Here is a 15,430-nt window from a genome sequence, read left to right on the forward strand (position 1 = left end):
CTTAACGTGCCTACTAAAAAGGCCATTATACCACAAGTATCAAAACCCAAAATGCAGCATAGTTAGTGTAAGTCTTAAAAGGTATTCAGATTAACCACATATTATATACAGAATCAGAATTATACAATAGCAAAATGTGCCGTTTTACAATCTATTTTCCCCAAGAAGTCCGATGTGAATAATTAGACTCAGCATTTAGTCCCATATAAAGTCAAACTCAACTCCGTTTGGACTGATCTGGTCAGATATTTTCCCTGCCAACAAAATACAAGTAGCTGAACCCTTCTGGCTCCAAACTGTCAAAATCTGTTTGTGGAATACTTGTCAGCTTCAACACAGCCCTGCCAGACAACAGCAATCTCTTTGGCAACGCACTGCTGAATTTATGATGCCATGATAGGAACAGTTTCAAAATGCTGACAGTCCCAGAAACATGTCCATCTGATATAGTCAATTATGTTAGATATATTGAGAAGACCAGATATGTGCCTAGAAACTGCAGTTCCATTAACTCACAGTACGCTAATGAGATTCACATTATGAATTCCAACTTTAAGCGAGAGGCGAAACTAATTGTTTTTTAAAAAACAAGCCTTAGCAAACTGGAACTCCTTTTGGACTCCGCTTCAGCCAGCCTACCAACAAAAAGACAAAGCTTTTGGCAACCTGGGTTTCTTTACTGGGTGACATTTTTATTTCCCCCGTCAACAAATACAAGTACAGCAAGGACATCAACTCTTTGGAAGGATGTTAAAACAAAAAGCCAGGTACTTTATATTCAATGAAGTCACCACAAGCTACATAATCCTGTAACGCTTATTATACTGTTACCACTGCAAGTTAAATCAGAGACTGACAGCCCTTTGTTCATAATATTTGGATAGAATAATTCATATAAAATAAAACAAATTTATGAGGTTAGATCAAGAAGTCTTGCAAAACATTTCCTATTCCTCCCTTTTAGATAGCTTTGAAGTGCATTTCAAGTAGAGTGCGATGAAGGCAAACTGATCAGCTGGCACTATGTAAAGAACATCTCATGTCTTCATAAACCAAGTTTTACAAGGAGTTTGGCATTACATACTTGTAGCAAGTACTACATCCAGCTCCTTTACACAGAAGTTAAGAATAATGATTGACGATCAGCTCTCAAGGCAACAGAGTACCTTCAAGATTCAATACATCCACTGAAGTGTATTTACATATCGGTTAAAAAAAAGTTTTGTATAAAATATGAAGTTTTTACAAGTATTTTCTTCTCCATTATATACATTTAACATCAGTGCAGATTTAATAAGTTCCCTACCACTTTTTCTAGATGCTGTCTTCAGAAGCCAGTTTGGTATCCAACAGCTCCAGTTTTTTTTGTTCTAGAATTTCTTCATCAAATATTTCCCTTTCCCTGAAAAATAAAGAAATCAATCAAACCAATCAACTAGCAATAAAGCTTCTGCATTCAGAGTAGGTTAGTTTTCAACAGGAAGTTAATTTATCATTCATTCAAACCAATCTGCAGAATGCTTCTAACACCTGGACAATGAAAAAAAAGTCAGCTTCAATTATAAATGGCTCAAAGTACAGTTTAGAAAAAACTTAAGCCTGATAGGCGAGCGATTCATAGTCTAAGCAATTTAAGTGTTCCCACTTCAGTCATTCTTCCCATCTAGAATTTGCATGTTCACCAAGCCAAGAGGAGCTAATCAGTTTTCAGGGGCCACATCTACACAAGACTTCTACTGCCGAAATGCCTCGGCGTCTACACATGCAGGGCTATTAAGCTGGAATAATATTAATAAACTCTGCAGCAGGGAAGTACTTGTATATACACAAGTACTATCCTGCTGTGGAGTTTTTAAGTCCTCAGCACTGCACAAGTAGATGCTGATGCAGCTGGCTGGGGCACAAGGGTGCTTTAGCTGAGGCAACTGCCTGCCAGCTAGCCCCACACTGGAGCACCCTTGTGCCCCAGCCAGCCCCTCCACAGCTCGGCGAGTGGAGACCTGGGCTGGCAGGCTGACCCCCCCCCGGGCTCCCTGTTAGCTCAACATGCTGTGGTCCTGGGCGCACGTTCAAATGGTGTACCTGGAAGCAATAAACTCCCATGTGGTAAGCACCAGAGTTTATTGCTCTGCATTAATTGCACAAGTAGATGCACCCAGTAAGTAGGCAGTCTACATACCTCACATTTGCAGAGAACTTGCTCCTTGAGAAAAACAGATAAAAAGCAAGCCTCTTTATGCACTTGGGTATTTCCTTTCAAACTGAAAACAGGAGCTAAGATTTTTTTTTCCCTTTTTGCAAATGACAAGGCAGGTGAAAACGTCTGACAAGTAGAAGTTTTAGAGAATGCACTAAACCAAGAGTTCTCAATCTGTTCAGGCTCAAGGCCTCCTTCAGAAAGTGCCAGCTATTAGCTTTCACTCAGTTTGACTACAGAAAATACTAGAGCAATTCCTCTGTTGCAAAGGACTCAGAGGGCACGTTTAGACAAGCGTGCACATGTGGTATGCGGCACCACACACTGCACATGCAGGTGTTCCCCACGCTGCTAATTTGCAGGGGGGGTTGACACTAGGCAGTGTGAGCTGCCCGAAACTGGCCAGCCAGAGCCATACTCCGGCTGCCGGCCAGGCTCCCTGCTGCCAGCCCAGGAGGTCCCCAGGTAAGGCTACTGGGGCTAGTTCAGGTGTTGGCCCCAGCCTCCCGTACCCCACTGTGGCAACCTGCCACATGCCAGAGCATGCATGCATAGACGCTCCCCAGGGACCAGTAGCAGTGGCACAACTATGTGCCATTGCTATCTGTCCCTGGGGAAAAACACACGTGTGTACTCATCTGGACGCACCCAGAAAGGTAAGTCAGAATATATTTAATGCTGGGGATTCCTGTTTGAAATCTCTAGGCTCGAGAGTTACGTTTGCACACCTAACAGTGGTAATGTTGTGTGGCATCCCGCAACACCCTTGAAGGATCTCAAGGCACCCTGGTTGAGAGTCAGGGCACTACACCGTCATACCTTTTGCTGACCGACGGTCCTTTTATGTATTTTTCTTCCGCTTTCTTGTAGTCTATATCATCCACTGCAGAAATGGCAAAAATGACGGCCTGAAAGAAAACTATTACTTTACTGATACTAATGAAAAAGTTAAGCTAAGCTGCACATGCAATTAGCCTGAAAAAACAGAGTAGGTCTCAATGGTCTCAGTACATAGACCACATTATGAAATTAAGGTTTTACTTTATTCAGTGAAGTTTGATCACTGGATTTTTAGGGAAAACAAAAAAAAAAACCAACCAAAAACACAGAAATCTGAGAATTTAGAAAACACCATATTAACTCCCCCCAGCCCTACCCTCCCCCACACACGCTTTTCCTGTAATATACTGGGAAAGCCAGTTTTACTACTATAACAATCTAGAAGTTGGTTTAAAAAAAAAAAAAAGGAAAGCATAGTTTCTACTAAACATAATGGTGTCCTTCTTGAAAATAATCTTGCAAGGAACTTTTTCATTTCTTTTCTCATAAGACACACAAGTATTTAAAGATTTCTTTTTTAAGTTGCATTTTTGTACAATTTTAAAGTTCACATAATGAACACTACTTGCTAGGAAGCAAGTCAAGTATGAGACTGGATTACAAAAAAATCCAAGTGAGCTAGTGTTCTGTCAGAAGCAGCTATCTTCCCTAAAAACAGCTTTTTTTGACAGCAGAAACATTGTAAAGTAGCCTTATTCCGAATCAATTGCTTTTCGAGGTATTAATGGTCACTATTTACACTGGTGCTTAACCAAAATATTCCCTGAAGGAGATGGGGATGAGATTTATAGATTCTGGCATCCTACTGGTTTTTGTTCACTTTTCAGTGACACGAACGCCAGCAAGAAGTCCAGAAATGCTAATTGGGGGCTTTATTTGCCAGTAAATTAAAAATACAAAGTGTCCATCCCTAACACATAAGCATTCAGCATCTGTGCAGAATCAACTGGATACAGCTGTGCTCTTTACTAAAAGACAGCATGCCTTTCAAGCGTATGCACACTGTCAATAAGGACAACTTCCTTGGCGTACAGGTATTTAAAGCCACATTCAGACTTCACCTCAGATTTTAGTCCTTGGTGCTCCAGTTTGAATTTTAAACTTGTCCTGCTCAAATTCCTCAACCATTAGCAAGCCTCTGAGCCCCCACTATACAACAGTAAATAGTTATTTACTTACTTCAGGCAAGAGGACATCTAAAATAAATTTTATTCTATCGCCATTTACTAAATCCAGATTTCTGGCATCCGTTTCATGATAGACTTTTTTCAAATAGTTCACCACAAGGTCCAACTGCCCCTCATCTTCCAGGTAGGTCTCGACACAGGTCACGTAGTGACTGGAATTCAAAAATTCTTTCAGCCACCGAGACTGCTTCTGGCTTTTCAAAATAGCCTGGAGATGCTCCTCAGCCCCCTTTGTCTTCACGATGAACTCCACAATCTTCTCATTGGCTTTGTCTCTGGCAGCTCTCATTCTATCAGGAAGAACTTTCTTGGATGGCTTGTCAGACGGAGTTTCCAAAACAGACTCTTCAAGATCTTCCTCCGCTACGTGTGGAAAGGTCATCTGGACTATGCCTCGATTGACTTCTTTTCGAACGGGGTAACCTGAAAGGAAAGCCAGCTTTAAAAAAGTAAACTGCATCCAAATGCACAGATATAACAACAACAAAAAGTTTGGATTCAGCACAAAGCTTAAAAACTTTGCCTCAAAAGATTCGAGTTGAAATGTGGACTGGAGGAGGTTTTGAAGCGAGTGTGCGCCAAGACCACAAGAGCCACTGCTTGCTCTAGCACAGTTTCCTCTCTTCATCAACAGCAAATATCTGACTGGAAGCACGAAGACATCTCATAATGCACATTACTGATTGTAAAATCCTGAAGCACAGGAAGTGAAAAGATCAAGCAAAGAAAATTCCTCTTTCCTCTGAAGATTTGCGTTTCATTTCTTCAGGAGTGAAACCTCATCCACTTTGTGCACCAAAATTTACCATCATTTGCTAGATGTTGACAGTAAGCTCAGCACGCACAAGCGAGAAACAAACAGCGTGTCTTTACCTCAAAGCGCTTTCAATGCAAAAAGACAGAAGATGCAATGCACTTTGAGGTCCCTGAAGAAGTCAGCTTAAATTTTCTTCATCTTGTAACTGCCATAAAGCTAGACAAACAAACCGCTGCATAACATGACAAGTCTAGGAGTCAGTTGTGTGACACCCCTGGATCAGATTAACAGGAGATAAGCGAGAAAAGCATTCAGTGCATTACCGGCTGTATGCACGAGATGAATAATTCATTAAACAAACTGCGCCGTCATTAAATTTTGACCAAAAAAAAAAATTACATTGAGAAAAAAAATGCCAAAGCATAGAAGCAGCAGCAACCTACGAAACAGAAGTGCAGAACTCGGGTCAGCAGCAGGAGCGAGGCAGGAGGCCTGGGCGACCACGGCATCAGCAGGGATCACAACTAGACTGGTAGAGGAAAGGAAACGGTCACGCAGAGCTGGCTAGTGGCATCTAGCAGCTACAAACTTTGCTAGAAGAACCCTCCGTGAGACGATGGCACGTGAGCTGCATGTCAGTGTCCTTCCTCCTCACAGCACAATGCCAAGTCCTTCTCCAGCCCATGCTTGAACTGGTGTCCACAAAATAGAGGTCTTCCAACTTGGGTTATTTAGGATTATTACAGAACTTAAAAAACACACAACAAAACTCTTATGGGACAATGCCACATCATGAAGACTAAGATTGCTGACAGGACAAGGTCAGTTTTGACAAGTTCCCATTTGACAGCTTCAATTTTTTTTGGATGTTCCATTTTGACGTTTCCTAAGAAAAGCGCCATTTTCCAGGTCAAATCAATTTTAAATTAATTATTTAATAGTAACCCTCCCACCTCCTCCCCACAAAAGTTACAAGTTTAAAAAGGTCAATATAAAAAGGAACAGAGGTTTCCCCCCCTGCTTTCTCTTCTCTGGGAGCTGGGCAAAAGGAAGAGCGACAGAAACGTGACCAGCCATTTTCTGATTTGATTAGTGTATGCAGCAGCTGTCACTCATGGAAGAAAAGTTTTATTAAAGAAGACTGAAGATATCGATGTACTTCTCATTAACCATATTAAGAAAAATCAGCAGCAAAGAAATCTGAACGTGCCTGAAGCACTCCCGCATTTCCAACTTTAAACTACCAAGTCCAAGTGCTGGAAATTAGTAGAATAGGGTGAAGAAAATTTAACACCTTCTGATATGTCAGCCCATCACATTCATGGAAGTTAGAGCTAAATTTACCAAATGAGAGGACAGAAAGGCTTCACCATAGTCATACTTACTGATATCATCAGCTAAATATTCTAAGAAGGAGCCTGTAAAAGAATGACAACCTGAAAAATATAAAAAAGGATTTATCAATTATCAATCCAGTTAGCACCTTTGAAAGAAAAGGTCTGTTAAATAATGTTAGTAAGTCTCAAAGAAGCACAGCATATTTCTATACAAAGACTGAACCTAAAAGGGACTTTACAGTTTTTTAGGCAAAGAGCCTAAAACTGAGATGATATAATCAAGATGCTGTCTGGCCATTACAGTACGTATCTGTAAAGGAGGTATGCAACGAGCCCATTTTTAAGTCTCTTTATAGACAGAGATAAGGGTAGCAAATCTCTATCAGTCAAACATTTCCAATTTATGAAGGGCACGCAGCATGTTCTATAACCATCATATTAGACTTGCCTAGTGCCTTTCATCAGAATCTCTCAAATAAAAAAAAAAAAAAAAAAAAAAAAAAAAAAAAAAAAAATGTAAGCTTATAAATGCAGCTGAGGTCCAACTCCAATTCAGAAGGCAGCTCCTTTGGCCAAGAACCACATTTTAGTTCATTCCTCAACCATAAGAGACCTACTGTTTGCAGAAGTGTAGTACTGATCCGTAAGGCTCTAAAACGCACTACATTTTGCAGCAACTATGGTGTCTAGCATACAGCAGCTGGCTGGCCCCAACAATAAAGAAATACTTAAGAAGGCATCTTCCTGCAAGTGTGTGGCTGCTGCTGGCACATAATTGCTGTGAAGGGAACAGATCAGTCTTTTTTTTTTTTTTTTTTTATTTGAATGTTCTCTCTCTCCAAGTTGGAATATTATTTTTAGTAACTTGGGCACAAACTCCTTCTGAGGGACTCATAGCACTCCTCAAGATACAGGTCTACAAGTACCCAAACTGAGGCACAAAGAGGTTAGGCGTCAAGCACAATGTAACAGCAAGTCAAGTGCAGCCTGGAATAAAACCCAGGTCTCGGACCATCTACTCTATCCACTCTGCTCTGTATGGATCCAATAGAACCGGATATTCAAATGCACGCATTTTAGGGTAAATGATATTCATGGCTTTTTGACCCATCTACTTACCTACTCTAATTCTGTAGTCTGAAATCAATTCAATGCACCACTCAACCTCATGGCTGTAGTCCTCTTTGGCTTGGTCCTGTAAGACAATATTTAGATTTTATAATTCACACACACAATATAGATATTAGTCTGCTGTGACTGACAGCAGCCTCCACATCTCCCTGCTGCAATGCCTGATCTGAATACATGCGCACATGCTTATCTGCTGAATCACTGCCTTGCACCCATGTGCTTCTCTTGGCTCTTTCCAGCAAGCTTCTTTCACCGTTGGAACTCAAAGACCTTCTGAAACACTGATTCCATGTCTCAGAGCTGTTGAAACTCTTATTTCCCAGGAAAGCTGGGAAACAGCATGGCTTGCAGTCCCAAAGCAGATTAATTTGTTTTTATTGCATAATTTATCCATCATTGAAGCAGTACAGCTTTATCAATAGATATAGGTTTCTTAAAAGGGGGCTGTGGTTACCCATGACCTTCAGGGACTGGACTCTGACCAATGACGTCATTTCCAGTCCTTGCGTGTAAGCAGTCAATTGGAAAAAGACACCCAAAAAGTCCCCGGGACATCCTCTCCCCCTTCCAAACAAAACAAAAATGCTGAAAAAGCAAGATACTTTTGCCAAGAAACTGCATCATGGAATGAAATCAATAAGCAGCAATTCAATCTGACAGTAACTTGGTGTTATATATTGAAGAAAAATTACACTGCACATAAAGTATTTTACTACTGTACTTACTATTAGCTTCTGCTTTTCTTCACAGTCAAAATGCTTCAGGTTTCTAAGATGTGTTGAAAAACTTGATAGGGCAAAGTCAGAAAACAATGAAGTCAAGCAATTCTGCTCATGTAATGTCTTTTACATATAATAAGAAGTGGGAACAAAGCAGTAAAGTTTCTAATTTTGTGCAAAACCCACATAACACAACACCCCCCCCACCCAAAAAAAGAGGAGAAACGGATGTGTGTTACCAACAGCCAGTGAGACCCAAAGAGAATTAAAGCCTGTAAAAAGGTAGAAAGATTCCCCTCAAGTAGCTCTAATTACAATACAGCTACCAGGTTTTTACATCTTTATGCTAGTAGGCTGAAACCTTTTCTACTGGCCTTAGTCTCCATAAATAAAATTTGGCCAGCTTTTGCATTAAGGCCAGTATGCATCAGCAAAACTGACAAAGCAGACATGCAAAAGTGACACATTATGTTGGCAACTGGTGAGATCTCAACTCAAAGTACTATCTTTATACATTACATCCTACAAACCCTTAAGCAGTAGTACACACCACTGGGCGCATCTACACGTGCGCTTTAATAAGCATTAGCCTATTTTAATGTGCATTAAGCAAAAAGCACTTTTTTTTTACATAATGCTTTAAAGCACATTAAAATAGGCTAATGCTTATGAAGCATCACTTTAAAATGTCACTTGACTTAATGCACATTAAGCCAGGTTAATGCACTTTTTCCTAGTACTTCACAATGAAAAGCATGTATACAAGTACTCTGGGGTGGTGCTTTAATCAGAGTGGCTCTGAGAGCAGCTCATTAAAGCGCCCAGTGTCACGTGTATTCAGCATCCCATACTGCAAAATGACGGTGGGGACACTTTAACTAAAGCTCATTGAACACGCCCACTGTTTCCTCCACCCCAAAACCAACATTTGTGCAGCTGCAGGCAGGGGGCATAAAACTAACGCCACAGTACTAGGAAGAAAATATAGGATTTATTTACTAGAATTCCAAAGGTTGTTCAGGAAACAAATTGGAATCAGCATTTACCCCTTTGGATTCTTGAAATTCACATTTCCTTCTATTAACAGCACGTTTGCTTTTTTAGGTTTCCGAGACACCCTTTTTACCTGTAGAAAACAGAGCCAAATTGACATTTTAGAATCCCAATTGCTTTTGAAAACAAGCATGTTTTATCCATTTGCATTTTTATACATTTCCCCACATATACTTACAGAGGATCTCACCAGCGCACATGCTCTACTTGTTTTTTCAGTTAGCAATCAGTTAATGAGAGACCAGATCACAGTATAACCTGGCTGCATCCCGTCTTTTTATTCCTATGCAGTAGCACAGCACTTTGACATAAGGATACGAATTGCTAAACCACACTCTTCAGTGCCATGTTGCTCTCAGATTTAAGTTTAGATTATTGAATATAAGATTCTCATTAAGAACAGGAAGTAAAGTTCAAATTCACAGATTAAGGACAAGACTACACGTTCAGAATTGGGCACTGCAATAGTGAGAAAACAAAGGCTGAAAGGGATGGATGTGTAAGCAGCCACCAGAGGGACCACTCTTACAGGTGGCGCAGTGAATGTGCAGCGACTATGGAGGAACTGACAGTTTCCCATCTAACAGAATGCATTCCTGTCTGAAATTTAATAAGCTCATTCAATGGGCATCTCCTATACTGACATCTAAAGAAGGGGCTCTAACTTTAAGCAAGCACAGTAGCCGCAAATTTGCTTCAACGTCCTCAATCTGCAGTGTCTGTCACTGAAGAGGAACTCTGCAAAGGATATAAAATTGGACTCATCTCCCCACCAATGCTTAAAGATTAAGTGAAGAATTTCTGACTAATTTTGGCCCTACTTATTTTTCCACATCTAAAAGTTTTAGGCTTTGTTCAGCCTGGGATTCTAGAGGATTAGAAAAGTGGCAACACAAGATTCAAGAGACCAAGCTACTTAGGGAATGGATTTCTGTTAGAGGGATAAAGCTTTGGCAGACTTGGCTGGTCTGTACAAAACTGTATTAAATGTTAATGCCTAATGAGCTCTTTTTTTTTTTTTTTTTTTTTTTAAATCCAAAAAGAGAGAGAGGTGTTTATTAAAAATTAAAATCTGATTTTTCAATGAAGGAAAAAATTTGCAAAAGATGTAAGACATCCCTTTCCCTACGAGTTCTTTCACAACTATGGGAGACCAATTTTTGACATTCCTGATATAAAGGTAAAAATCTAACAAAAAATTGATGAAGCTTTTTTTTTAAGTGGTCTCTAGAGATATGAGGCACGGTATTTAAAATCCTTCACAGTTCACCTAGTAAGCTCAACCTTCTCTGTAGACTTTGCCACATTAAAGCAAAATCTACTCTGCTTTGAAGATGAGCAACTGTTCTTAAAATTCTGTTGTTCAAAGATTTTGAACATTAAACGTAACATTGGGAGTGTTCTCAATTCCTCCTCAAGGCAATTGAGGCTGAAGATGCTCTGTGCTTCTATGCAGCTGAACAGACGCATCGACTTAGATCCTACCTGCAGAAATAGAAAGTTTCTTTTCTTACCACTGCTGGCCAATATGGATATCTTCGTAACTTGCACCAAACCAGCATCCCTGGTTCGATCGAACTTGGTTCTAAAGGCAGAAAAATAAAATGTTACTTGGTCTGAATAATTAAACTAGAAAAAGCTATGTAAAATCTCTTGTGCTGCATATGTAAAACTAAAGTAAGATTTTACTTCAGGGCCTATATTAGATTATGCTCATGACAAGACAGACGAAACGCTTATACATATTCAGAAGGGGATGCTGCCCTTCCAAAGTTCAAGCCTCTCCTCTCAAACTTAAATCTTGAGTAACGAAGGCTCAAGGTAACAGCTGTATTTACTTCTTACCTTGATGTAAAAGGAAACTAGGGAGTTCTTCATCTTCCTCATCTACTAAATATGAGACAAGATGGCTATTTTCTGAAGAACTAAGCTTTGAAGACAGATCAGAAGCTTCCAATTCTGCGGAGTGGAGAACAGTTTTAAATAAAGTTGACAAAACCAAAATAATCAACTTCTAGTTTCCTAAATGAAATATCCTAATAGGATTTTTGTATTCCCATAACCTAATGATTTTGTTACATTTATTAGGAGGCAACAGCTTGATAAGGCAAGTTGACAGATAAAGAACAGGGCAATCAGATTGTGTAATGGTAACTGAAATATTACAAATTTACACTGGTTTACTGCAATGAAGAGCGAGCCAAGAGTCAAATCAGAGATAGAGGGAGAGGAAGATGTTTACACATCTGTATAATTATGAGGATCTTTAAGCACTAGACCTATTATCGGGGTAGAACTCATGATAGGGGGGCAGGGGGCATAAGGTGGGGGGGAAGAGAACACAGACATTTGATTATGAAATGCCTGAAGAAAATAATTCACCGAAAATTTTAGACAGAGAAGCCAGTAATAGTGAGGAAATAATTATTCAAATATACAATGGTTTAACACATTTTCAATCACATGCAACACACCCTGCCAGAGTTGTGTTCACTTTCTCCTGGTAGGAGCTTAAGCAGCAGAAACTGCTCTGCTGTTACCATATTTCCTGACTTATCATGTGCACCTACACGTCTGGCAGCTAGGTTTTGGAATAAAGTGTGCTGCATGCGAGACAGATGTTCTTGTACTGCTTCACAAGACATTAGCCAGAAAACAGGCATTATAAAATTAATCCACAAATGGGACATCAAGTGTATACCAAGAGGTAATAAAGCCAAAAGGAGCACTCAGAATACAATTACTGCCAAGGATGGCAAGTCCCCAAATAACAAATCCAGTAGGAGCTTTAATACTAAGGAGGTACAGATGCCAGAGTTATTCCAAACAGTAACAAATGAAATGGGAGATGAAGAGAGAAAGACTCGAGAATTTACAGGAGGAATAAAGGTGGCATTAAAGCAAACTTGTGAGATCTCCCACTGAATAGTTCGTTTTGAGAAAACTTTGAATGGGAGAAAGGAAACCACTGGGGAAAGACCGTATAAAAGGAGCAGTAATAACAACCCCAGCCCCAAGTCACTGCAAGATGCAAGCCATACACCAAATGGTACAAAGTCCTAGTTTCCCCCCACTGAAATGCTTTACCTTCATCTTCCTGAAAGTCAGGAAGCTCAATATTTTTTGCACGTAAATTACTCTTATTCTTCTCTTCTCTAGGCCGAGGAGAGATGTCGAGGCGCTTTCTAGGGTTAGAAGCCCTGCATAAAGGCTCAGGGCAACTTCTGCACCTCCTTTTTCTGCACGGAGATGCAACTGCATTACTTGCTCGTTTCCGGACGATATGTCTTGAATTCACTGGCTTCTTGCTCCCCTCTAAGATTCTGCATTTCCTTCCTGAAGCTTCACTCTCTTCACTGACTTCACTTTGCAATTCATTTGATAGAGATTCCACAGAAGAATCCAGTAATCTCCTTCCAGACTGTTTTTTCCCACTAGCCTTTTTTCCAAAAGCATTCGCTGTGATAGAACTGTAGGAGGCAGATACTGGGGTACTCTGTGCAAGGAAAGCAGGCACTTGTAATTTGGTGATCGGAGATGAGGGTTCATATACCTTTCTTGACCTTTTTCTTCCCTCCTTGGTTTTTACATTCTCCTCTCGTGTAAGTGACGAGCTTCTGACTGCTTTGGACAATTTGGAATTCACTTTTTCCTGGTTTTTTAATGTCTTTACTTTCGATTTGGATGCCTTGTGATTTTGGCCTTCTGACTTGCGTGCATTATTCAGGTCCTTAGATTTAGATACTGAAGATCTTGTTCTGTTTCTACATGGTTTAGCTCCCTCCTCTGAATTGAGAGAACGTTTACTTTTGGGGGGGTTGGGGTCAGTTTGAGGGCTTTGTTTCTTTTGTTCCCCTTTCTTCAAGGTCTGGTGCCCCTTTAATTCTTTGGGGAGAGGCACCTGACAACTAGTTGAATCAGGTGATAACGAAAGTAGTGTTTTAATTTCTTTCCGAGCTGATCGAGTAACTGGTCCCTCATTTGAGAGGCCTACTTGTTTAGAAGAGGATTCCCCATTCAAAATATTTAGAGCAATTTTAAGAGCACAGCGATACTTTATTTCTTCCAATTCATCAGTAGGTTTCTCCTCCCGGTCTCCTGAAAAAAAATGTGTATATGAAATTATGATTAATTTCCTTGGATGTATTAAAGAAATATCATGAACTGTGCCTTTTGCCCAATGCCTGACATAAAACGTAAAGTGATGCTAGCTTTAAAGCCAGACAGTAACACAAATACTAACAAAAGTGTATATGTGTGTACGTACACACACACACACACACTTTTGTTAGTATTTTTGTATATATATATAAGTATATATAAAAAAAATAAGTGGGGTGCATCAAGATCTGGGAGAACAGTGGCTCCCCAGGGCTCCCCAAGGGATAACTAGGTCTAACAACCACAAACTTCTAGAAGGCCCATTCAGACCCGATACAAAGAAAAACTTCTTTACAGTCTGAGTGTCTAAGGTCTGGAACAGACTCTCCCCAGAGGTGGTGCAAGCACCTACTCTGGACTCATTCAATCTTGCTGGAATCATTTGATCCCTGCAGGCTTCCTGCCACTGGCAGGGGGGCTAGACTCGATCTCACGAGGTCCCTTCCAGCCCCCAATGTCTATGAGACCTATGAAAAATGCAGGCTCCAAGATTGTGAAATGGAAAGATCAAGTGATTTGTACAAGGCCACAAAGTAAGTCAGTGACAGGCTGACTCCTCAAAAATATATTTCATGCATCCATAGAAGACGACAGAAATCTCCCAGAGAACTTAATGCCAGGTATTTAGAGACACACATTAAAAACATGCATCACCCCACAGAGTGTTCAGACTTTAAGAGTATCCTTACCCAATTCAGAGGCAATTACTTGTATACGCTCTTTCTCCAATGGTTCGGGATCTGCACAGGTTATTTTAGTCCTGAAAATAAAATTTAAAAAAAATAATAATAATGTCAGAGTCTTAAAAGTAGAGACAATATTACACTACTTCAGAAGTCTTTTTTTTCCCCAGGCAGTTAGCAATTAAATGCAGCGAGCAATTTCTGCACATGTGGACTATAATAATTGTTCAGATTAAGAGGCTGACGGGCAAGATGAAAAAATGCCGAGTCTACCATCTAAAATATTTAAGGGGGGTGAGGGGGAAGAGAGGGAGGGAGTCAAACACACACTCCCTATATAAAATAAAATAAAATAAAATAAAATATCTATGGCAAAGGTACTTAACTGTTCAGCCACACCAAGTATTTCAACATTAAAAGAGGCCGTCTTTCCTGATCTTGTGGAAGTTACAATTTTGGATAAAACCTAAATTAAGGGGAAAAGAAAATCCCCATCAGTTTCAGAACCATTAACACAGCTTTATCATCTAATCTGTTGTATTACTTCACTTTATTTACCATCTGGACTGAAAAAAACCTTAATAATCGTTATAAGACAATCTCACCTATAGTGCAACCAACTCTAAAGTATCACCCTGGTTAAGAACACACATGCACATTTGCCCGGAAGTAAGATATCTTGAGATAAAATTTGTCCCTTTCACCAACTCAGATTTGTTTGGCCTACATAACTCATGTCAAGTGTCATCTCCCAATGGAAAAAGTTTTAAATAGAATAAAGTTGCTCAGCTTTTGGCTCACATGTGAAAAGTTTTGCCACAACTCCTATCTTTCCCTGCCACCTTGAAAAGAGCTGGAGAACTTCAAAGCCTTGTTTTCATTGCTACAAGAGTCTGTAACGAGATCACCTTTGCGGGCCACAAACGCGTCTTCCATCTGCACAGGACATATTCTGGATCGGTCATGATTGCGCTTCATGTAGGAAGAGAAAGGTCTGGCACATCCTGAAACAACAGTTGAAAAACGTAAGCGTCACCGAATGTCTACTTTACAGTTCAATTTCCTTTATAAAAAAAAATGAAGAGTCCTGTAAAGCCTCCGAAGACTTTATAGACCCACATTAAAAAGAAGCCATGGCTTGACTTCATATTATATGTTTTGTTAACGCCTCCAAAATGGTTTTGCACAAAACACACCGAGTGCAAGTTTCAATGCCAATGCGTTCATACGCGGCCACGCGCGAATCCTCCTAGACTAGCGAGATATACCGTAATGCAGCCATTGGCTAGAAGGGTCCTGCTGGACTGATAAGTCCGGCGGGGGGGAACAGAAGAATGAATGACGACACTGCTCCGGATCACTACC

General features: G+C 40.2%; 1 protein-coding gene across 8 annotated transcripts in view; it reads right to left on the minus strand.

The window, feature by feature from the left end:
- Nucleotides 1–6: 6 nt before the first annotated feature.
- LOC102377076 (PWWP domain-containing protein MUM1) overlaps nucleotides 7–15,430 on the minus strand; it is a 16,270-nt gene continuing 846 nt past the window's right edge. For 4 of the 8 annotated variants that reach the window (XM_006017434.2, XM_006017436.3, XM_014528024.2 and 1 more), the window contains exons 3-15: nucleotides 14,974–15,069; nucleotides 14,452–14,531; nucleotides 14,072–14,142; nucleotides 12,309–13,319; nucleotides 11,067–11,180; nucleotides 10,736–10,806; nucleotides 9,215–9,294; nucleotides 8,175–8,235; nucleotides 7,438–7,513; nucleotides 6,367–6,417; nucleotides 4,217–4,647; nucleotides 3,017–3,105; nucleotides 672–1,402 (exon numbers count right to left, since the gene is read on the minus strand). In XM_006017434.2, the coding sequence (XP_006017496.1) occupies nucleotides 1,315–1,402; nucleotides 3,017–3,105; nucleotides 4,217–4,647; nucleotides 6,367–6,417; nucleotides 7,438–7,513; nucleotides 8,175–8,235; nucleotides 9,215–9,294; nucleotides 10,736–10,806; nucleotides 11,067–11,180; nucleotides 12,309–13,319; nucleotides 14,072–14,142; nucleotides 14,452–14,531; nucleotides 14,974–15,030 (2,280 nt within the window). In that variant the 5' untranslated portion in view covers nucleotides 15,031–15,069 and the 3' untranslated portion in view covers nucleotides 672–1,314. Of the gene's footprint in view, nucleotides 636–671; nucleotides 1,403–3,016; nucleotides 3,106–4,216; nucleotides 4,648–6,366; nucleotides 6,418–7,437; nucleotides 7,514–8,174; nucleotides 8,236–9,214; nucleotides 9,295–10,735; nucleotides 10,807–11,066; nucleotides 11,181–12,308; nucleotides 13,320–14,071; nucleotides 14,143–14,450; nucleotides 14,532–14,866; nucleotides 15,070–15,430 lie in introns of those variants that run through there. The other 4 variants (XM_025196406.1, XM_025196407.1, XM_025196408.1 and 1 more) reach the window with 4 other exon arrangements.

Source organism: Alligator sinensis, unplaced genomic scaffold (assembly GCF_000455745.1).
Source record: "Alligator sinensis unplaced genomic scaffold, ASM45574v1 scaffold1295_1, whole genome shotgun sequence".
In the NCBI taxonomy this organism is placed as follows: domain Eukaryota; kingdom Metazoa; phylum Chordata; order Crocodylia; family Alligatoridae; genus Alligator; species Alligator sinensis.